This window comes from Canis lupus, chromosome 4, assembly GCF_048164855.1.
Source record: "Canis lupus baileyi chromosome 4, mCanLup2.hap1, whole genome shotgun sequence".
NCBI classification, from domain to species: Eukaryota; Metazoa; Chordata; class Mammalia; order Carnivora; family Canidae; genus Canis; species Canis lupus.
This window is the reverse complement of record NC_132841.1, coordinates 33,364,375-33,388,712: the sequence shown is the minus strand read 5'-3', so window position 1 is coordinate 33,388,712 and position 24,338 is coordinate 33,364,375. Positions and strand designations below refer to the sequence as shown.

At 35.0% G+C, this 24,338-nt stretch overlaps 1 protein-coding gene across 14 annotated transcripts in view; it reads right to left on the bottom strand.

Moving 5' to 3' along the window:
* The window catches only part of CCSER2 (coiled-coil serine rich protein 2), a 186,022-nt gene that overhangs the window by 46,418 nt on the left and 115,266 nt on the right, over window positions 1-24,338 (bottom strand). For all 14 annotated transcript variants that reach the window (XR_012029669.1, XR_012029668.1, XR_012029667.1 and 11 more), the window contains one exon: window positions 656-739. Coding sequence is in view for 11 of the 14 variants with exons in the window: in XM_072823823.1 (XP_072679924.1) it covers window positions 656-739 (84 nt within the window). In the remaining 3 variants the exon portion in view is untranslated. The remainder of the gene's footprint in view (window positions 1-655; window positions 740-24,338) is intronic.

The window sequence follows — 24,338 nt, the reverse complement described above, 5'->3', positions numbered from 1 at the left end:
ACTTTCAAACACTAAAATGCATCCGTATTCTATAATTGTATTTTTTTATTTTTATTTATTTATGATAGGCACACAGTGAGAGAGAGAGAGAGAGAGAGAGAGAGAGGCAGAGACACAGGCAGAGGGAGAAGCAGGCTCCATGCACCGGGAGCCCGACGTGGGATTCGATCCAGGGCCTCCAGGATCGCGCCCTGGGCCAAAGGCAGGCGCTAAACCGCTGCGCCACCCAGGGATCCCTATAATTGTATTTTTACACATGAAAAAAGATGAGTTAATCTCATTTTCAGTCTATATCTTCAGTGTTGTGATTCTATGTGAGAAGTACCTGTTAATCATTTTGATTGGTAGTTATATTTTAAAAACTTATTCATAATTATAAAAAATAATTTTAAAATGTAATAACTTATTGATTTAAGAAAAAGAATCCTGAATAGAGACAAATAATAATCCAACTGATAAAATAAATTCAAATTCAAATACTACAGTGATAACACTTTATAAGGTAACAAAAGTTAAAAGTAGACCTGATTAAAACTCAACACAGCAAAGCTTCAGGTTTTGATACATTTACTGCTAAATGTTTTAATGGTTACTGCTTTGTAATTTTAGTAATAAAAAAGAATTTTGAAAAATTTAGCATGACTACTATTTATACCTTATATATTTGATCACCATCTTCTGGTTCTGGACTGGATGGCAATGATAGCTGAATATCATGCAGCGAACCACTTCCATCATGCTACAGAGAGAAGAGAAGGAAAACATGAGATTAATAGAGTAATTGCTGACACTCATTTCAACCTGAATTCACCCCGACCAAATGCTACCATGGCAAAGAACAGGAATTAAATTTTAGAAATCTTCTTTTTATACCTACACAGAGGTAGAAGACAATGTGGAAGAGGGAAAGAAGAGTGCTAGGGCAAGAATAATTTGTGCAAATAAATAACAGACACTACATGAGTGGATGAAATAAAAAGCCCTTGAAAGTTTTAGAGTAGGAAAAAGAATATGGAAAATTTCCTATAAAATTTGAAGATTATCTTAACTACAAAAAGCAAAATGAAAGTCAAATTATATGTGCTTTGGTTTAGATACGGTTTTGAGTATGTTGTTTTCTAAGTCAGAAACAATACCTCAACAAGGATTGACCACAAAAGTCATTCGATCAAAAGTATTAGACAAGAGTATACATATTGCAGGACTATATTTATACAAAGCCTGATAGCAGAAAAAACTAATTTATGGTGTTAGAAATCAGAACAGGTGTTGACTCAGGGGAAAGGGGCTATTGACTGGGAAAGAGCATTAGGAAACCTACTAGGATGCCGGATATGTCTTGACTGTATGGTGGTTATGTGAGTAGGTACATATGAAAAGTTTAAGCTGCACACTTAAGATTGGTATACCTTAAGTACCTTACTGGATGTACGCTATACTTCAACAGAATTTGAAAAAAAAATCAAACTTCTTCTCCTTAAATGCAATAAAGAAAATGACAAGATAAGAATTAAGGTCTACCTCTTGCTGTATTGGTTAGTAATAACCAACTAAGAAATGACATATTAAATAATTCACAGACAATTTCAAGAAAGATGGATCAGTAAAGAATATGTCTGGAATAATGGTGAGGGATTGAGCCCCTGACCAAGGCAGCACAAATGTGGCCGGACACCTGGTTTGTTCAGATGGTATCCAGCTGCCTTGGGACACCTACTGAATCAACAAGCTTCAAGATCACTGCCATCACAATCTTCCTCAGACATAACTATCCTGAGAAAATCTCTTAGACCATAGAAATGTCCTGTATTAAAACAAGAGTGCTAAAGTATAAGACATAATCATGTAGGTCATTTTCTTTTTTATTTACTGTATACCAAATGAACCAGAATCTCTAGGTGTGGGGTCTACAAATGTGTATTTAGTAAAGTTCAATAGGTAATACTGATTGACAGCAAAAAATAAGGATCTGTCAAATTTATACAATAAATATATTTTTATTGTGCTGTTATATGAAGACAAAGAATTTGACATAAGAGTGGAGGCAATGTCCTAGTGAATAACAAATGTTTTTAAAATGCCTCTTTAAACGTTTAAAAGAAAAAAGAAAGAAATTTTACAAGATTCATCTCAGTAAAAAGTTCATCTCTGTCGTAAACGACTTGACCTATAAAGACAACCCCACATCTAACTATTTATTTGAGAATAAAAGGAACTGTAAAATCTGACTTATTTCCAAACATCTCCATCATCTTCCTGCCCATTGCAAAGCAGGAACCCTAAAGAATGGGACACAACACAAGTATACACCACTTTTGCCTTGGACATGGGTATAACTGTGGAAAGCAAGCAGCAGAACAGGAAAAATAAAACACCAGCTTTAAGGGTGGAGGAACAAAAATGGGAACCCCAGGTAAAAATATCTGGGAGATCATGAAGTACCAGCACAGGAAAGTGACTCCAGAAAGCTGTATGTAAATTTCTAGGTTCACACCTCAGCAGCACTTGGCTTGAATCTGATCCTAAACAGTATATTAAAGACTGAGAAATAACATTGCCCAGACCCAATCTAGCCTCTGAAAGATGTATACTAAGAACAGATCTGAGAAGTATGGCACAAAACCTTTGAAATAGAACTGACATTATGACCATAACCCAAACGTGGCTGGCCAGCTGGAACTTCTAGCCTGAACCCAGAGTATTTACCTGCTTTAAAATAAAAACAAAAAACAAAAGCAAAAACCCCAAGAACCACAATATTCTCCATAACATTTAAACAAAATTAAGTGTCTCACAGCAAACCATGCAAAGATTTAAGATATAATCCAAAATTACTCAACCTACAAACAACAGGGAGAATCTCAATTTACACAAGAAAAGACAATCAACAAACACCAATGCCAAAACAAGACAGAGGTTGGAATTCATTGAAAGAGATTCTAAAAGGGCTATTACAAAAATTCTCCAGAAGTAAGAAGTCTTGAAGGAAATGAAAAGAGAAAGTCTCACCAAAGAAACAATATATCAAGTGGAAACACATACAAAATTTAAAACTACAAAGATTCAATAACTAAATTTTAAAATGCACTAGCAGGACTAAATAACAGCATTTGAGATGACAGACTGAACTTGAAGACAGATCAACAGAAATCATGCAATTTGAACAATGAAGAGAAAAAAGAAAAAAGGAGAAAAATAAAACGGAGCCTACTGAAGGAGCTATGGGACAAGAAGGAAAGATGTAATATTCACACCATTAAAGTCACAGAAGGAAGGGTGGGGGGCAGAAAAAAATGTTTGAAGAAATAATGGATAAAAACACCTCAAATATGGTGAAAGACATAAATTACATATTTGAGAAGCTCATTTTAAAAGAATAGAAAATAGACAAAGCATGCTCTCTGAACACAAGGGAATTTAATTAGAAATCTTCAAACTCTTAGAAAGCAAATAATAAATTTCCAAATCATCCATGGGTCAAAGAAGAAACCTGAAGACAAATAAGGTATTATTCTGATTTGAAGGAAAATGAAGTTACCACATTATCAAAATTTGTGGAATTCAACTAAAGCAATGCTTAGAGGGAAAATTACTGTAGAAATGCTTAGAATAAAACAAAGGTGTCAAATGCACAACTGAAGCAAAATAAATCCAGAACAAGCAGAAAGAAAAAATAATAATAAAGAGCACAAATTAAATGAAATTGAAAATCAAGAAATAGAAAGAAAGCAATGAAACCAAAAACTAATTATTTGACAATTGTAAAACTGCCAAAGAACAAAGTTAGAAGGCACAAATCAGATACATACCAGGACAAAGAAAGCATATACCAGGAATGAAACCGGGGATATCACTACAGATGTCTCAGGCTTTAAAAGTAATAAGTAAGGTGGAAAACCAACTGGCTCAGTCGGTTAAGCATCTGGCCTCAGCTCTGGTCATGATTCCAGGGTCCAAGGACTGAGCCCCCAAATTGGGCTCCCTGCTCAGCAGAGAGCCTGCTTCTCCTTCTCCCCTCAACCCCACTCCTCCTTTGTCTCGCTCTCTCCCTCTCTCAAATAAATAAAATCTTAAAAAAAAAGTAAATAAGGCAATAATACTATGAGTGACTCTATACACACAAATTTGACAACTTACATCAAATGAAGAAATTATTCAAAAACCACAAACTATCAAAACTCACCCAAAAGAAACAATCTGAGTAGATCTGTGATTATTATTAATAAAGTTAATTCACAATTTAAGCTTTCTGTAAAAGAAATACTGAAGGCCAGATGTTTTCTTAGCAAAGTCTTCCAAAGTTTAAGGAATAATATCATTTCTATATATTCTTAGAGAAAACATAAATCAAATTAAATTAGAAAATCAATCAAATCAAGTTAATGAGCCTTGATGCATCCAACTTTTGATTTTGTCTGGGGGTCATGATCTCAGGGTTGTGAGACCTAGCCCCATGTCAAACTCTGAGTTGGGCATGGAGCCTTTTTAAGATTCTCTCTCTCTCTCCCTCTCCCTTTGCCCCTCCCATTTTCTCCCTCTCTAAAAAAGAAAAAAAAAAAAAAAAGAAGACTTACAGATCAATATCTCTCATGAATAGACACAAAAGCCCTTAACAAAATATCTTTAAATAAAATTCAACAATATATAAAAAGGGAAAAACGATCATGAACAAGTTAAGTTGATCTTTGGAAGGTAAAACTTATTCAATAGTTAAAAAGCAATGTGATTCCACATATCAAGAGATATCTATATGATTATCCCAAAAGATACAGAAAAAGTTTCTGGCAAAATTCAGCATTCATTCATGGACAAAACCTCAGCAAATTAGGAACAGAAGGGAACTTGCTCAACCTGATAAAATCCATCTAAATGACCCTCAGAATTAACATCGTATCTGGGATCCCTGGGTGGCGCAGCGGTTTATCGCCTGCCTTTGGCCCAGGGCGCGATCCTGGAGACCCGGGATCAAATCCCATGCATGGAGCCTGCTTCTCCCTCTGCCTGTGTCTCTGCCTCTCTCTCTCTATGTGACTATCATAAATAAATAAATAAATAAAATTAAAAATAAAAAAATAAAAAAACATCATATTAGGTGAAAAACTGAAAGTTTTAGCCGTAAAACCAGGAACAAGGCATTCTGTTGTACTGGAGTTTATGGCATATTATTTGAATAAGTAAATAAATAAAATTGTATTCAGTGCAGTAAGACAAGAAAAATAAAAATACAAAAGACAATTAGGAAAGAAGAAATGAAACCATCTTCAGGTAATATAATTTTAGCTGTAGCAATTCTAAAGTATCTACAATACTATTACTAGAATACATGAATTTAAGAATGTCACAAAACAAGATCAATATACAAAAATCTACTATTTCTATGGTGAAGAATAACTGAAAATTGAAATTTAGAAAAATGACTTCTATTTACATACATTAAACCAAAATCCAAGAAATAAAATCAAGGGGAAAAATAAAAATCCAAAATTTTAAAAAAGGAAATATTTAGGTACAAATATAACAAAATATAGACAAACTCTCTATTTAAAAAATCAATGGAAGAAATCAGAGATGACAAATAAATGGAGAGGTATACTCTATTAATGAATTTAAAGACTTAGTAGTTTTGAAATGTCAATTCTTTTACAAATTCAACTACAGATGAGTACCCCAACTCCACCAAATTCCTAGAATTTTTTGCAATAATAGAAAAGCTGCCTCTAAAATTTATATGGTATGGTAATAGAACTAAAACAAACTTTGAAAATAAAGTTGAGAGACATCATACTACTTCAAGACTTACTATAAAGCTATAGTAATCAAGAGAAAGTGATATTGGCAAAAGGACAAACATTGATCAAAGGAACAAATCAGAGTTCTGCAATAGGCCCACATATATGTTTAAAGGCATTTCTGAGAAAAGTACCAAAGCAATTCAATAAAGAAAGCCTTTTCAACAAATAGTACTAAAATATCCATATGCAATAAAATAAACTTCACTCATACCTCACAGCATATATAAAAATTCTCAAAACAGTCTGTAGACCTGTATGTTAAACTTAAAACCACAAAAATTCTTCAAATAAACAGAAAAATTTTTGTAATTTTGGGTTGGATAAAGATTTCTTAAATATGATACCACAGATATGACCATAATACTGATATCTGACTTTAAGAGAAGAATTTCTGCTCTTTAAAAAACTATTAACAGAATAAAAAGAGAAGCTATGAACTGGAAGAAAATATTTGCAATAATTCAAGTAAAATAATGAGCATAGTGTCTAACTTATAGAATATAAACTGTTGGGGATCCCTGGGTGGCTCAGCAGTTTAGCGCCTGCCTTTGGCCCAGGGCGCGATCCTGGAGTCACGGGATTGAGTCCCGCATCAGGCTCCCGGCATGGAGGCTGCTTCTCCCTCTGCCTGTGTCTCTGCCTCTCTTGCTCTATGTCTATCATGAATAAATAAATAAAACCTTAAAAAAAAAAGAATATAAACTGTTAGCTATTTTTTAAACAATAGTAACAATAAAAATAATAATAATATGAAGCTTTAGGGTTTATAACGGACTTCATTAACTCACTATTCTAGTTACCTAAAAAGCAAATTCCATTTTTTTCAGTATTCGTTTGTTTCATCATTTTCATGTCTGCTTAAGTACTTACATAGAAATACATAAAGAACTATCAAAAATCAATAAGACAACATTTTTGTTCATGGGCAAAATGACAGACACCAAGGAAGACACACAAATAGCAAATTAGGTACGTGAAAATATGCTCAACATCATTAGTCTTCAGGCAAATGCAAATTCAATTCACAGTGGATACCACTGCACATCTACATGAATGGCTTTTGAAAAACAGGCACAAAGATGCAAAACAACTACAACTTTCATTAATCAATCGCTGGTAGGAATATAAAATCAGATAGCCACTTTGGAAAACAGTTTCAGCAGTTTCTTAAGTTAAATATATACTTACCGTATAACCCAATAATCCTACAACAAGGTATTTACCCAAGAGAAATGAAAACATGTGCACATGAAAACCTGTGCAGAAATATTTATAGCAGCTTTATTCATAAATGCCAAAAACTGGAAAGTGGCACAAGAATCCTTCAACTGGTAAATAAATTAACAAATTATGATACATGGATATGGTGGAATATTACTCAGCAAAAAGCAGGAAAAGATCAGCAATATGAGGACAGCACAAATGAATTTAGAATTAATTATGGTAAGTGAAAAAAAGCCAGAGTCAAGGGACTAGATATGATTCCATTTATGTGATAGGCTTGAAAAACTAAAACTACAGAGACATAAAAAAGATCCAGTGCTTGCCGGGAGCTAGCAGTGGATATAGGGATTGACTGCAAAAGTTTGAAAAAAAAAAAAAAAAAGGAATTTGGGGGACTGTAACAGCTATGTAATTGTACGGATTTGCAAAGTTTACAGACTATACAATGAAAAAGGCTGAATTTTAGATTTTAGTGTATGGAAGTTACACCTCAAAATAGCTGTACTAGATTGAACAGTGCCCCCTAGAAATCCACGCCAATCCAAAACTTGTGACTGTGACTTCACCTGGAAATAAGGTTTTTGCAAATGTCATCATCAAGTTGAGGTCATAATGGATTAGCATCAAGCTTAAATCCAATATGACTGGTGTCTTTATAAGAGAGAAATTTGACACACAGACATATAGGTAATGTGAAGGTCATGTGAAAATAGGAGGCAGAGATAGGTGTCATGCACCTACAAGGCAAAGGATGCCCTCAATTGCTAGCAACCAAAAAAGCTAAAGAAGCAAAAAAAGATTCATCTCCTAGAGCCTTCAGAGCACATGGCCCTAAAAACACCTTGATTTCAGATTTCTAGCCTCCAGAACTGTGAGAACAGATTTCTGTTGTTATATGGCCCCCCAGCTTGTTGTACTTTATTATGGCAGCCCTAGAAAATTAATAAAAGACCAGACTTAAAAAAAAAAAAAAAAAAAAACTAAAAGCAAACAAAAGGAGACAGTAACACCAGATAAATCTTAACAATCACAAGAAAAATAAAACTGATAGAATATAGACAGGGACGCTCGGGTGGCCCAGCAGTTCGGCACCGCCTTCAGCCCAGGGCATGACCCCAGGGTCCTGGGATTGAGTCCCTGCAGGGAGCCTGCTTCTCCTTCTGCCTCTGTCTCTGCCTCTCTCTCAATCTGTGCCTTTCATGAATAAATAAATAAAATCTTAAAAAAAAACCTGATAGAATATTACTATAACACAAGAGGCAAGGTAGAATTAAAAAGTATTAATGAGGATAAAAAAAGATTTTAGTGATCAAAGAAATACTCCACCAAGATGATGTGCCAATTCCAAACATTTATATACCTAAATAACAGCCTAAAGACACTAAAACAAAAATTGATAGCATTAAAAGAATAAATTGAAAAATCTATAATTATAGCAGGAAACTAACACTACTCTAAGAAACTCACAGATCAAAGAGAAAACTTTAGTAAGGATAAGGTGCAAATAATACAATTAAAAAGCTTAATATAATAGACATACTGCTACCTTAAATGTAGAGAATATATGTTCTTTACAAACAGACATAGAAAGTCACAAAAATTGAGCATACTGTAAGCCAGGGAATAATAAATTATGGTCCACAGGACAAATCCAGCCAGAGGTCTATTTTTATTATAGTCCATGAGCTAAGAATGGCTTTTACATTTTTAAATGATTGAATTTTAAATGATTTTATAAATATCGACTAAGAGCTGCAATTTTGCTTCTTGCCCAAAAAAGCTAAAATGTGGGGCAGCCCCGGTGGCTCAGTGGTTTAGCACCGCCTTCAGCCCCAGGGCATGATCCCAGAGTCCTGGGATGGAGTCCCACATCAGGCTCTCTGCATGGAGCCTGCTTCTCCCTCTGCCTGTGTCTCTGCCTCTCTCTCTCTCTCTCTCTCTCTCTCTCTCTGTGTCTCTCATGAATAAATTAAAAAATAATAATAAAAAAAAGAAAAGGAAAAAGCTAAAATGTGGCTGGCCTTCTAAGGAAAAGTTTTCTAGCTCCTGCTTTAGGATACAAAAGCAAACATCGACACATTCCAAAGAACTTGTATCAGATAGATATCCTTTATTGTTAATATCCTTTATTGTTAATGTACCAAGATTAGGAATCAATACAAAATGAAAGCACATACACAAACCACTATTTTTGAAAAATAAAAAAATATTATTCTAAATGAAATAAATTTATAATATAGGCCAAAACAATTGAGAGTTACTAATGTTTAAGTTATTTACAATGCCTCAAAGAAAAAAAATCCAATTTTTTAAAACATAAACTGTCTAGCAATCTAGATTTAGGCAATCAAAGAGGGAAAAATTTATTTCCATCAAAGCACAAGAGCTTAGAGATCATGAATAAAATCTCCAACTGAATCAATTAATAAAACCATCTCCCCTCCAAATAACTGACACTAACCAATGGTAATACTATTAAACCTTGACTCAAATAAAAAGTGTCCAAAGCAAAATTGGGAAGAGCTTCTTTAAGCATTAGAGGGGGAATGGATAGAAAATTTTCTCTTTTTAAAAAACTGAGTAAAAATCATGCATGTGATGTTTGTGCTTCATATTACATACACTAAGAAACTAACATTTATTGAACAATGCTGTCAGTCCTTAATATTTTGCATAAACATATTTAACAAATGCACAGATGCAAAATACTAATAACCATAACACACTACTACACAAAAAATAAGCAATTCATAGTTAACGGACTGTCCATGTATACTAGGTTGCTTTATTGAGTAAAGTGTCTCAGCAGTTTCTATGGGTTCTAGTTAGGATTTTTGAACTCTAAATACAATTTACCTTAACTCAAATGCCATTCACATTTTATTAAAGATTCAAAAAGATAAATAAACTTTCCTTTATTCTAAGAGCATTAGGAGACCGCTGTCTGCAAGTCATCTTCCACTTTTCTGTTTTGACATAGCATCAAGATAAACTTTTGTTCTAATATTATGAATCTTCCACATATTAACTTATTGGAAAACCCTATAACAAACTCCATCTTACCCAGGTGGTTCTTCCATGAGTTTGCAAAATCTGGGATCTTCCTAGAAGTTCCAGAGCAGCTGCAATGGACATAGACACTTGAAATGACTAACAAAAAAGTTTGGCAGCGTTGACCAATCTCTGCTGACAAGCATCATCAGTGATGTCAACAAAGCTGCCTTGTTTTTCAGATATGCTACAACATAATCACAAGAGGCATCCTAGGAAAGGGAGTAGAGGAAGAGGAGAGATTGATTTTTTCATTTTCTTTTTGAAAAGTTGCTCTTTTTAAAAACAAAAGTATATGGATGAACAATCACATCACATAGACTCTACAATGTGCACGGAGAATAATTTTTGAGTTATGCTGTAATTCACCTACGGGATTTAACATCTAATCATTCAAGCTATATTTGAGAGGATTTCTAAAATAGAAACGTATAAAGCCTGATTTTCAATAAGTGCTTCAGAGATGAGGGGATCCTAACAAATGGGTGGAAAAAAAGATATTTTTAAAACATAAAAATCTGGCATTCAAATTGTTATATACGGATAGACTAGTAATATTGTAAGCAAACACTATTTTCAAATTTCTTCTGTTTAGACTTTCATATTGAACCAAATTGTATGTATCAGAGTCAGGATATCCTTTCCTATATGTTCCTTTTGTCACTTGAAAATGTTAGTTATAAATTTCTTCTACTTTAATTTAAAAAATAAACTCTTTAAATCATCTGTTTACTATAGCATGAACTAAATAACTGCTTCTTTTTTTAAATAACTGCTTCTATATGAGTTTTTCCTCAACATTTACTTTATAATCCTACTGTGTCCAATTGTTTTTTAGTAGATCCTTCAGCCCATGTGTCTGCATTTTCTATTTTTTTCTGCTGTTTTATGTTTCTATTTGTGTCAGTACTATATCCTGCTCTAAAGAGTTCCCTCCCACCCCCCTTTCTCTTTTTGTCTTTTTCATGTCTTTTTCAAAGAATGCAAAGAATAAGCTCTTTGGTGTTAACAATTTTGGAGCCACTTTCATGAATACCACAAATAAAGGTGTTTTGATTTTGACTAAAATGATATTACATCTATAAAAATAGTACTGGGAAGAACTATTAAGTTCCAACCATTTATTCAGTTTGTAACTTATCTTTTGTCCTTTGTAACACAACATTTTTATAATTATTTAATGCTTATACGTTTTTCTAGACTATTAGGTAGCTGTCTTGGTTACAATATTAATATCCGTAGGAGTAAGTTAATTTTTGCAACACTTAGCAAAACTTAGTCTTCTTATAGAACATACGTATTTCCTTCAACTCTTTTATACAAAATTCTGCAGGAGTCTTTATAAAATGTCACAAACATCTTTTAGAGTATTTACCAATGATTTAATGTTTTATTGATGCAGCAATCATTTCATTATTTTCTATTTAAATCTATGGTTTATAATCTTGGAGTTTTAAGTATAGCATTGTTTATGTATTAGAACAGGTTTATTTTGGGGGAAACCATAACCCACAATAAGAAGTATATTTATATCATACCAAGTATACATATTCATGAATATGTGTGCATGTATGTGTGTATATATCTAAATAAGATGTATGAACAGATAGTGGACAGTTATAAATATCACATTAAAAACAAATTCAAAAGCGATATTTGTCATTGCTACATGTGATGCCCCCTGATAGTGCCTAGACTATTTTATTAGGAAAAAATTCTAGTTACAGTGGTCAAAATTTATTTCAAAACCCACTAGCCAGTTGTAATGTATAATTTTAAGAAGAAAACACTACATAAAAGACAAGAATTGTGGGCAGCCCTGGTGGCTCAGCAGTTTAGCACTGCCTTCGGCCCAGGGCGTTATCCTGGAGACCCGGGATCAAGTCCCACGTCGGGCTCCCTGCACGGAGCCTGCTTCTCCCTCTGCCTGTGTCTCTGCCTCTCTCTCTCTGTCTCTCATGAATAAATAAATAAAATCTTAAAAAAAAAAAAAGACAAGAATTGTGCCACCTTTCTTTTTATCTTCATTATTACTATAGTCTTAGTACTCAACAGATGCTTAATAAAATATACTAAATGATGGAATAACACTAATTAAATGAATACTAAAGTAAATGGAATTAGCTTTTTGAGTAGCCACATAAAATTTTAAGCAATGCAAGCAATTAAAAATCCCTGACCTTCACATTTTTTATTTTACACATCTTATATATTGTTAGTAATACCTCACATTTATTCATTGTTTTCCATGTATCAGAGATTATGCTTAGCACTTTGTCCAAATTTCCTCATGTATTCTTTACAACAGTCCCAAAATAGGAGCTATTATATTCTCTGTATCTTTTATAGGTAATTTGTCCAAGACCACACAACAAACAAGTGGAAGAACTGGTCTAAATTCACATTATTATTTTTTGAAATTACATTCATTTTTGTTAATTTTCATCATTAATATCTAGAAATTCAGCATTATCCCAATTATCCCACAACTAAAAACAACTCAAAGGTCTATCAACAGGTAAATGAGTAAAATCAAAGTTGTAGTATCTATATATGTGTATATGTATACACACACAACAAAATGCTCTTCAGTAATAAAAAGGAATGAATTACTGATAACCTCAATAACATAGATGAATATCAAAACCATGATCGTTCGTGAAAGAACCCAGAAACAAAAAGAGTACACATTGGATGATCTCATTTAGATACATTTCTAGAAAAGACCAAACTTAGTAACAGTAAGCAGAGCAATGGCTGCCTGGGACAGGTTTGAGAGTCTCCAAAGGGAAATAAGAGGATTTCTGCAGCTATAAAAATACCCTTTATCTACAAATGTAGACATATTTATCAAAATGTAAACTGTATAGGGATCCCTGGGTGGCGCAGCGGTTTAGCGCCTGCCTTTGGCCCAGGACACGATCCTGGAGACCCGGGATCGAATCCCACGTCGGGCTCCCGGTGCATGGAACCTGCTTCTCCTTCTGCCTATGTCTCTGCCTCTCTCTCTCTCTCTCTCTCTCTCTCTCTGTGACTATCATAAATAAATAAAAATTTTTTAAAAATGTAAACTGTATAAAGAAAATGGGTGTACTTTATTTGAATGTAATTATACCTTAATGAAGCTGATATAATTTCTTTTTCTAACTTGCTCCTTCTTCCTCTTCACTATCTTTTCCCTTCCTGAACAAGCCATTAGGCGAGACAGAGCAAGATAAGTCTCTACCCTAAAAGAGCCTACGTAAAGAATATGTTCCTGCAGAGGGGCAGCTTACCAGGCATGTCAGAGTCCACAGGAGTAAAAAAGACATTCACAGAGGGAGGAGGGGACCATGTGATAGCAGAGTCAAGCCTGAGTAGAATGAGAAGGGCACATGCACTAATGGGCAGCCTGGAATGGACTGCCAGGAACCAAGCAGACTGAGGTGGGCACACACACATGGTGTGGCCTGGCAGAGGACTACTAGAACTCAAACAGCATGAAGAGGGCATCTACAGGAAAAGAACTAGTGTCAGGTGTCAGAACCAACTAGGACAAGAAAGGTGTCCATGTGCAGGTATCAATGGACATATGGTATCAAGCCCAAGCAGAGTAAGGAAGCATCCAAATGGAGAGTGAGACTGGTAAGGAGTGTCCAAATCCATGGGGCTGGATGACAAGGCATCAGAGCCCAAGCAGAGTAAGGAAGGTGAACACAGAGGATTGATGAAATGAATAAACATATTAAAGAAAAAAAAAAAGTTCTCACTGTTGGAGGAGAGAATTATAAACACAGAAAAAGAGAAATGCTGTATTTACATTGGAATTAAGCTTATGAGAATAAACCCACAGCTTCAATACATAGAGACAGATACAGAAATATAGTCAGAAGTATCCATATAAACACCCACAAATACATCCACGCATACTCACAGGCCCTGAGAGGGCTTAAGGGCACTGACAAGTCATTAACAATAAGCACACCTAGCCCCCAGATCTTGGCTTCTAAATATCATTCTCCACTAGAAGTAACCAGGGTTCCTTGAAAAAATGGCTGTTTCCAGACAGGAATAGGGAAAATATTTTTTTTTAAAGATTTTATTTATTTATTTATTTTTTTAAAGAATTTTTTAATTTACTCATGATAGTCATAGAGAGAGGAGAGAGAGGCAGAGACACAGGCAGACACAGGCTCCATGCCAGGAGCCCGATGCGGGACCCGATCCCGGGACCCCGGGATCGCGCCCTGGGCCAAAGAAAGGCGCTAAACCGCTGAGCCACCCAGGGATCCTCGGAATAGGGAAAATATTTAATTAGAATGGGATATCTTACATTTCCAAAAAAGTATTCAAAGAATGATGGGTACAAGTCAAAAATACAAAAGAAGCCAACCCAAAAGAGTTCTCAAATTCCAAATCATGGACAGTGTGAGCATCAAAATAAATTATATTCACAGATTGATGACATAAAATAAGGAACTATGAGTATATGCATAATTATAATAAATAAATCACTGGATTATATGGAAATATAACAAGGAATACAATATTTATATAGTTTCAAAATTCTTCCCAACAAAATACTAATAAAGGGGAAAAGAGTAATGTTACAGTTGAGAAGCCTAGCAGACAATACCTTTATCAAGTCATGAAAGGTAGTATCACTAACGAGAAAACCAAAATCATGAGCCACCTGACAATGAGCAAAAGGCAATGAGAACAATGCAGCGCTGTTTCTGTGACATCCCTATTGAAGATGTAGAACCTGAATCATATGGCTACACAGACACACCCAAACTGAGGGGCATTCTGCAGAATAATTGGCCTATAATATTAAAAAGTGTCAAGGTCATCAAAGCTAAGGGAAAACTGAGGAAGTATTGCAGTTTGAAGAAAACCAGAGACAATGACAATTAAAAACAGTATGTGATTCTAAACTGGATCTTTTTGCTATAGTGGACATAACTAATGGCAAGCTGTGAAGATTACATGGTAATAATGCATCGGTGTTCACTCCCTGATTTTGATGACTACATTGTGGCTACACAAGAGAAAATCTTTATTTGTAGGAAATATACATTTAATATTTGGCAGTGATGTACTTCAGCAAGCAACTTACTCTCATACTGTTCAGGGGAAGAAATATGAAATGAAGAAAGTACTTAAAATGTTTTTGTAAGAAGGAGAATGGTTTTTTTTTTAAACATTAAAAACAAAATAAAAAACACATTTCCTTCACCTCATAAAGGGTATCCACAAAAAGGGATACAGTAAAATGTCATGCTTAACATTCAAACATTGAAAGCACTCCTGTTAAGTTTGAAGCAAAACAGGAACAATTCAGTATTAAACTGGAGTTCCCAGCCAGCACATAAAGCAAGGAAAAATACAAACACTGAGAAGGAAAAAGAACTGTCATTATTGCAGATTATATGATAATATAAATAAAAAATTCCAAATAAATCTATGGATAAATTATCAAATAAGTAATAACTGTATCTAGGTTGCTGGATACAAACTCTTTATATCAAGAGTCTATTGCATTTCTGTAAACCAGTAACAATCCATTAGAAAATGATAGGACTTAAAATAGCAACAAAAACTTCTAAGAACTGGAAATAAATCTAAAAAAATTATACAAGTTTTTAAAATAAAACTATAAAACTTTATTAAAAATACCTCTTAAAACTGAATCAATGGACCTGTATATCATGGTTTTGGATAGTAAGTCTAAATATTGTAAGATGTTAATTCTTTCTGAAATTTGATCTATTATCAGTTCATTGTTATTCCCATTAAAATCCCAAAACAATTTTCATAGGACTCAACAAAATGATTCCAACATTTTATGAAAAAACAAAAGACTTTAGCATAGTTAAGATACTTAAGCAGAAGAACAAGATAGGGAACCATGATAATGCATTATCAAGCCCTACTATAAAAGTTAGATTGTGTTTCTTGAAACAGGGATAGTATCACATATATGGACCAGCACTGCATGTCAGAGGAAAAAGAGTGGACTCTTAATAGTTTTAGTACTGGACCCACTCTATGATTATTCATATAGAAAAAAAATGAGGGATGCCTGGGTAGCTCAGCGGTTAAGCATCTGCCTTTGGCTCAAGGCATGATCCTGGAGTCCCTGGATCGAGTCGCACCTTGGGCTCCCCGCGTGGAGCCTGCTTCTCCCTCTGCCTGTGTCTCTGTCTCTCTGTGTCTCTCATGAATAAATAAATAAAATCTTAAAAAAAAAAAAAAGTCAATCTCTATCTCATACTTACACACACTGAAATCAAATACAAAGTCTTTGCAATTTAATTGAGAAGGTCAAAACTTATTATTTTTAGAAAAGTAAGGGAGATTATGTCTATAATCTCAGGGGAAGAAGAGATTTCTTAAAGATTTCCGAAAGAGAAAACCACAAAAAATAGTCTGATAAACTCAATTATATTAGAATTGATAATATTTGTTTATGAGAAGATAACACAGAATGAAAAAGGAGGCTACAGAAGCGAAGACATATAACTAAATACTTACATTTAGAATATACAAAAAACTCTAAAACAGAGATAAAAGGCATGACCAAGCACAAATATTCCATAAATACACAAAGAAGCTCAACTTTATTACTAGTCAGGGAAATGCAGAATAAAACCATAATTAAATATCACTATATTCCCATCACATGAAAAATTAAGAAGTTGGATAATACCAAATGTTGAACAGATGTAGAACAATGGAAAACAGTATATACTACTTAAGGGGAGTGAAACACATTGAACAATTTTGGGAAATAGTATGAAATTTCTTGAGTACAATATTTCTGTGTTCCATGATCAGAAATTCCACTCTTAATTTATTCAGAAGTTTTCACACATGTACAAGGAAAACGTTCATATTATTTGTGACAGCAAAAAAAAAAAAAAAGTATATTGGAAAGAAATAAAATGTACACCAAGAGTAAAATGGGCAAAGAAATTATTGTTTGTTCATAAAATCAGAAATGAAAATTTACGAAACAGAACACAAGTATAAATGAACCTTAAAATGATAAATAAAAGAAGTCACAGAGAAACACTTTTAGTATAATTTCATTTATATAAAGTTTAAAAGAAGTAAAACTGAGGTTCCTGGGTGGCTCAGTTGGTTAAGTGTCTGCCTTCAGCTGGGGTCATGATCCTGGGGTCCTGGGATGAAGTCTCGCATTGGGCTCCCTGCTCCATGGGGAGCCTGCTTCTCCCTCTCCCTGCCTCCCCATTCATGTGTGTGCTCTCTCTCTCACAAATGGATAAATAAAATCTTAAAAAAAAAGAAGAAGAAGCAAAACTAGTATCCACAGGACTACAAATATAGATGGTTAAAAATTAACAGACAAGGGAAATGCTAGATTCTGGAAGAGACGGCACTGCCATCAGGAAGGAATATACAGGAGCTTCTCAATGCCTCATTTATTAGCCTGGGTATTAAGTATAAACCTGTTCACATTACTCATTTAACCGTACCCTTATGTTGTATATGTGCTTTCCATGTAGATTTCATAAACTTTTTTTTTCTCCTGGAATGATGAAAGAAGTCTGGAGATAGAGAAGCATGCGTTCCCTGGCTTTTCTGTGGTTCTCCACAATCAAAAGGCATTATTTCAGCAGCTCCTTAATTCAGTACACTCACCTAGGTTGCTGCTGCTGCCACCACTGCTCCTAAACGCACACACGCACACACACACACTCACACAGAGAGCAAGAGTGATGGTAGAGGGCAGACAGGAGCATTATATGAGGGAAAAATTGCTGGTTTTATTCTCAACATTGAAGGTGAAAGGAAATAATTAAATAAAACATTTGTATTTACACTTGACAGTTCATAAAACACAATTATACATTTATTTTTATCCCCCAAACAGGTAGATAGGGTATGAATCATCAGGATCAATTATTTTACAATCCCAAAGAAAATGTCAGAGGTGTCATCATGCTCTTCTCATTATTCCATTTTAAGAGTCTTCACTTCCTACCCTAGGGTCAAAGAGACGCTGACAATGATAATGTGATAAAAGCAAACAGGGAAAATAATAAAAAGAAATGAGAGGCAAGAAAATGGATGAGCATAACCACTTTGGAAAACTGTTTTTGTACTACATACTAAAGCTGAATATCTACATACTTTATGAGTCAGCCATTCCACTCACATAGACACAACAAAAGTGCACATATCACATATGTTCACCAATATTATAGCAGCATTATTCATAATAATCCCAACTAAAAAACTGCTAAATATTAACTGTAGAACAAATAAACTGTGTATATTCACATCACGTAATATTCTTATTTATAGCAATGTGAATGAATGCAGAAAATGGATGACTTACAAAATGTTGAGCAAAAGAAGCCAAATACAATAGAGTATAAATAATTTCACTTATATAAAGTTCAAACATAAAGAAACGAATCTGTTTTCAAAAATCAATAGTCATTAAAAATGAGGGACAGTGGATGCTTCTGTTTGGGGTTTTGGTAATGTTCTATTTCTTATCGGGTGCTGTCTACATGTATATTTTCAGTTTGTGAAAACTGAAATAGACATTTATTAACTATACACCCTTCTCTACATGCATATTATGCTTCAAGTGTTTGAAACAGGACATACAGAATTAAAGTAAGGAGACAAAACACTAAAAATTATTTTTTCTGTATGTCCCCATGTTCTTCAGATCAGATCAAAATTTATTTAAAATTCCCTAAATTAGGCAACACAGTAAGTGCTAAGCTAAAAGATTTCAAAAGCCCTTAGTTTAAAAATCATTCTGCATTAGAATGCAACTGTGTGACCTTAATAAAAATAATTAAATCTGGGAATCTCAATGCTGTCATTAAAATAAGATTACTGCAATCCTCTCTGTCCCACAGTGTCATTGTAATAAAGAAAATAGGGTACATGAAAGTGTTGCTTAAACTGTGAAATAACCTTGAACTACATATAACAAAAACCGGATCAAAGGCGAAATACAATGTTTTACCATTTTAAATTTTAAAATTTTCTCATTGTGTGCAACGAGAACTCTGTTCAGGTGAATGCTTAAATATAGAGGCCTATTTAATAAAGATTCCAAACCTTGGGATTGGCTGAGGGGATGCAGGGTGATGTGATAGCGAGAAGTTGCCTTCACATTCTCCTTCCTCTCCCTGTTGTCCCCCAGTGAATCGCCTAAGAATGCCACTGTGTGCAACAGGCCTTGGAATCATGAAGATTGAGGTAAAAAAAATCCTAGTTTTATAACTAATTAGCTATCTTTTATTTTTAAGATTTATTTATTTAATTTGGAGAGCGAGCCTGTTGGAGGGGGCGGGGGGACCAGAGGGGTTAAGGAGAGAAGCAGACTCCTCCTTCTCCTTGAGCTCAGAGCCCTATGCAGCTCGCTCTCATGACACTGAGATCATGACCTGAGCTGAAATCAAGAGTCTGACACTTAACCAACTGAGCTACCCAGCTGCCTCACTAATTAGCTTTCTGAGCCTCAACTTCTTCAGCTGTGAGATAAAGCAAGTTTCACCTACTTTTCAAGGACTAGAGATAATGTGCATTAATTAGAAAAATGCTCGGTATGCATCCCAAAAAAAAAAAAAAAAAAAGAAAAATGCTCGGTATGCAATATAGACAACTACATAAAAGTTTTACATACACAATTCTGTAGGACATATGCATGAAAGAGAACACAATTTTAACTATTTTCAAAAGCAACTGAAAATTGAAATTTAGGCTAAAACTTGGATTCTGAAACATTCTCCTAAATATTGATTTAACCCATTCCCTCTGATATTCATTTTCTGAAAATCCCTTCGAATAATATTTTTAAAATACCAAGCAGGCCAGGCCACTCATCTGGCTTACTACTGCCTAAAGAGTAATGTTCAAGCACCTTTTGTGGCCCACAGGCCCTTTACAATCTGCCCTAAGCCTATCACTATTGCTTCTTCTCTAACATCCTACATTGAAACCATAATCCATTACAAACTGATCTTTGAATAGGATGTGTACTATTTCAATAACTTTTTTTCTCCAAAATAGTAAATACATATTATAGAAATTTAGAAATGAGAAAATGTAGATTTAGAAAAAAAAAAAAAACATCGCATGCTCGCCATCCAGGTATCATCACCATTAACACCTTAGTGCATTTCCTTCTGGAGATACACATATATAGATATATGTAAATATGTATGATTCTAATGCGTATACTGTTTTATAACATGTCTTTAGTCAACAATCTCTATCTTTCCATTTCAGAAAATTTTTACCTCATCTAAGACATAAGCCATATTCAAACTTCCCTCAATGGGCCAAAAATGTCTGCCATAGTTGATCTGTCAAACAAATATCAATTTAGAATCTCACATTACATCTAGTTGTCCCTTAAATTTCTTTCAGTGTAGCACTTTCACCTCCCTGCACCAACTTTTTGGACACTAATAAGCTAAAAAAGAATATTACTATTTTTTCCTACAGAATTTCCAAATGTGAATTTGTCTGGTTCCTTCCTCTCTTTTTCTTGTATAAAAAGGAAGTTGTTAAGCAATGGCTTGAGGAATTAAAATTAAATGGTTTTGCTAGAATATAGTATGCACAATTACATTTATCACATGAGCAGATACATACTCTCAGGATAACTCAACTCAATAATGGGAAAACCATCTCAGGATTGGGGTGATGACAGTTTGATCTCTTCAGTGAACAAGTATATTTTTCTCTTGTAACTACAAATAATTTATATGATGTTATTTTGACACACTAACTGACTAGGAACCCACTGCCCATTTATCTAACAGTTCTTTAGGGTTTGTAAAATAATGTTTCTCTAACTTTATCACACTTTCTACATTTATTTGCTGGCATTCTTCAGCAAACTTCCACCCTATTTCATTAAGGATTTAGTTACTGAAATACAGATCCCAATATAAATGCAGTATAAATGCTTAATTCTTCTTAATAATAAACATTTTTACAGTAAGAAGTTGTATTAATAGTGACCTCAAAGTGTATCAGGTAAGCACTGCTTTTTCTGGCTTTCTCTTTATTATCTTACATACTCATGGGTTTTCCCATAGTCATTATGACAAATGTAGATCATGTTCTCAAGAACCTATAACTATATTCATACTATCTCCCCCAAATTCTGCACCTAACAAATTCAGCTTACAGTTTCACATCTCCATAATGCCATAGAGTGAATTTTTTCATCTCCATTCCCAGAGCAATTTTTCTGTTTCATATACTACGTAAAGATACCTCTAGTGTAATACTTGATTGCATATCTTTTTCATTCCCTGGACTTCTCTTCCACAAGTAAGGATAGTAACTTTCACCAGTGTGATTTACAGTTTGATTTGCAGATCATTTCTGGTACAAACTATATTCTGTCTGTGATATGCAAAAAAGCTTGCACCAAACTATAAATCAACTAGTCACTAAACACAGTTTAAGTTTTGGTTCAGTTTTTTCTTTGATAGCAAGAATTTCTATAACAAGGATGAAATGTGTTTTCTATTCTGGCAAGAGCTACTTTAATTCTCCATGGACTAATAACAAACACTTGTATGAGCTACTCTGAATAGCACTGTCCAATCATCAATTTACCCTTAACTGCCAGGAACACAAAAGGAATATAAACAATTATTTGTAGAAAAAGGCGGCAGCAAGAAGGAGTAAGGACCATGGGCATGTCACAATATCCTTTCTAAGGTGAAGAATAAGTCACTATCTATATCTTTCTACAACCAAAAAAGATGTATAGTACCTAGTAGGCATGTTTGGATTTTTGAGGTAACATATTCCTTGTTTGGATGTGTTATTCTGGCCCATTTACCAAGTGACCCAAATAGCTGCTAGTTTTGAGTAGGACCCAGGAGATTCTACAACAGGTCCAGGCTGCTGTGCAAGCTGCTCTGCTCCATGGATCGTATGGTATGGAAGTTTCAGTTACAGATAGGGATACCATTTGGAGACTACAGCAGGCCTTTGAAAGATGAGTCTCAGTGCAGGCCCTTACGATTTTGGAGCAAAGCCCTGCCATCCTCTGCAGATAACTACAGTCCTTTGGAGATACAGCTTTTGGCCTGTTACTGTGTCTTAGTAGTGACTGAATGCTTAATCTTGAGCCACCAAGTTACCGTGCTACCTGAGCTGCCCATCATGAACAGGGTATTTATTATCTGACACACAAAGTCATAAAGTTGTGGGTGCACAGAAACATTCCATCATCAATCAGAAGTGGTATAAATTTGATTGGGCCTAAACAGGCCCTAAGGATACAAATAACTTACATGAAAGAAGTGGCTCAAATGCCCATTGTCCCCACTCCTGCTACACCGCCTTCTCTCTCCCAAACTACACTATGGCTTCATGGGGAGTTTCCTAGAATCAGCTGACAGAGGAAGAGAAGACTCAGGTCTGATTTAACAGATGGTTCCATACGATATGCAGACAACATCTCAAAGTGTTCAGTGCAACACTACAGCTCCTTTCAGGTACATCCCAGAAGGATAGCACTGAAGGGAAATCTTTCAAGTAGACAGAATTTCAAGCACTGCATGTGGTTGTTCACTCTGCTTAGAAGGAGAAATGTCCAGAAATGCAATTATATACCAATATACAGGCCATGGTCAGGGACTTAGAAGAAATATGACTGAAAAACCAGAGACAAGGAATGGGGAAGAAGTATATATGGACAGAACTCTGGGCAAAAAATAGCAAGATATTTATGTCTCATGCGAATGCTCACCAATGGGTGACCTCAGCAAAAGAGGATTTAAAGAATTAAGTGGATACTCTGATTCATTCCATGGATACCAGTCAGCCTCTTTCCCCAGCCACCTCTGTCATCCTCCAACAGGCTCATGAAAAAAATGGCAATGATGGCAGAGATGGAGGTTATGCACAGAGTCAGCAACATGGCCACCTTGGCTATGGTCACTGTTTCGTGCTTAACTCGCCTGCAGCAGAGATCAATATTGAGACCTTCATATGGCACCACTCCTTCAATGATCAACCAGCTACCTGGTGGAAGGTTGATTGCACTAGGCTACTTCCATCATGAAAAGGACAACGTTTTGTCCTTACTGGAATTGACACTAGATATGGATTTGCTTCTCTGCTTACAATGCTTCTATCAAAACTACCATCCATGGACTTAAAGAATGCCTCCCCAATGTGGGTGGGCCTCATCCAACCCACTGAAGGGCTGAATAGAAAAAAAAGGTGGAGTAGAGGAAAATTCACTCTGTCTGACTGCCTTTGAGCAGTCTTCTGCTGCCTTTGTATTCAGACTCATTCCGCAACTTAACTGTTGGTTCTCCTGGTTCTCAGGCCTTCAGACTCAGACTAGAACTATATACCACCAGCTCTCCTAGGTTTCTAGCTTGTCAACTGCCGATCTTGGGATTTCTCAACCAGCATAATCACATGAGCCAATTCCTTAAAATAAATCTCATCTTATCTCCTCTCTCCTCTTCTCTCTCTCTCTCTCTCTCGGTTCTTTTTCTTTGGAGAACCCAGACTAATTTCAAAGGCAATTCCTTCAAACTAGTAATAGACACTCAGGGGGAATCTAGAAAATGCAAATGTGGTTTCCTATTTGTTTTTATCAAGCAAGGCCTCTTGATCAGGTCCTGGTGATTAAGAAAATAAAGACAGCAATGAGAGATCACTGGATTAAGGAATAACCAGCAACTAAGGCAGGTAAGGCAATTATAAAACTGTTGGATTAAAATCAATCTAACATACATTTACTGAGTAGTAGGTAATAGGACTTTTACATATTTATATGTAAAGTTCTCAGGAGCTCTATAAAATTCTGTTGTTTCCACTTAAGAATTAGGCTACAGAAATCATTTTTATGCTATTTATATTTTCATTAATAGTTTCTTTTTAGTTTCCTTTCTATAAATTTAATTCAATCTTTTTTAAAGATTTTAAAAAAAACTTATTTGAGGGAGAGAGCACACACAAGTGGGGGGAGGGACACAGAGAGAGGGAGAATCACACTCTCCACTGAGCACAGAGCCTGGCTGGGGAGGAAGGGGTGTTTTATGATGGGAATTAACTGGAAGTCAGCATAAGGCAAGAACCAACTTCCAGTCTTCTATCTCTACTCCAAGCAAAAAAATAAATAAATAAATAAAAAATAAATCAGGTTGCCTTTCTGGAGAAAACAGAACTAAGAAGGAAAAATCCTCTGCTCACTAGATATTGAGGGTCTCCCAATATCCATCCAGTAATACAAAATCAAGCCAGCCAGCT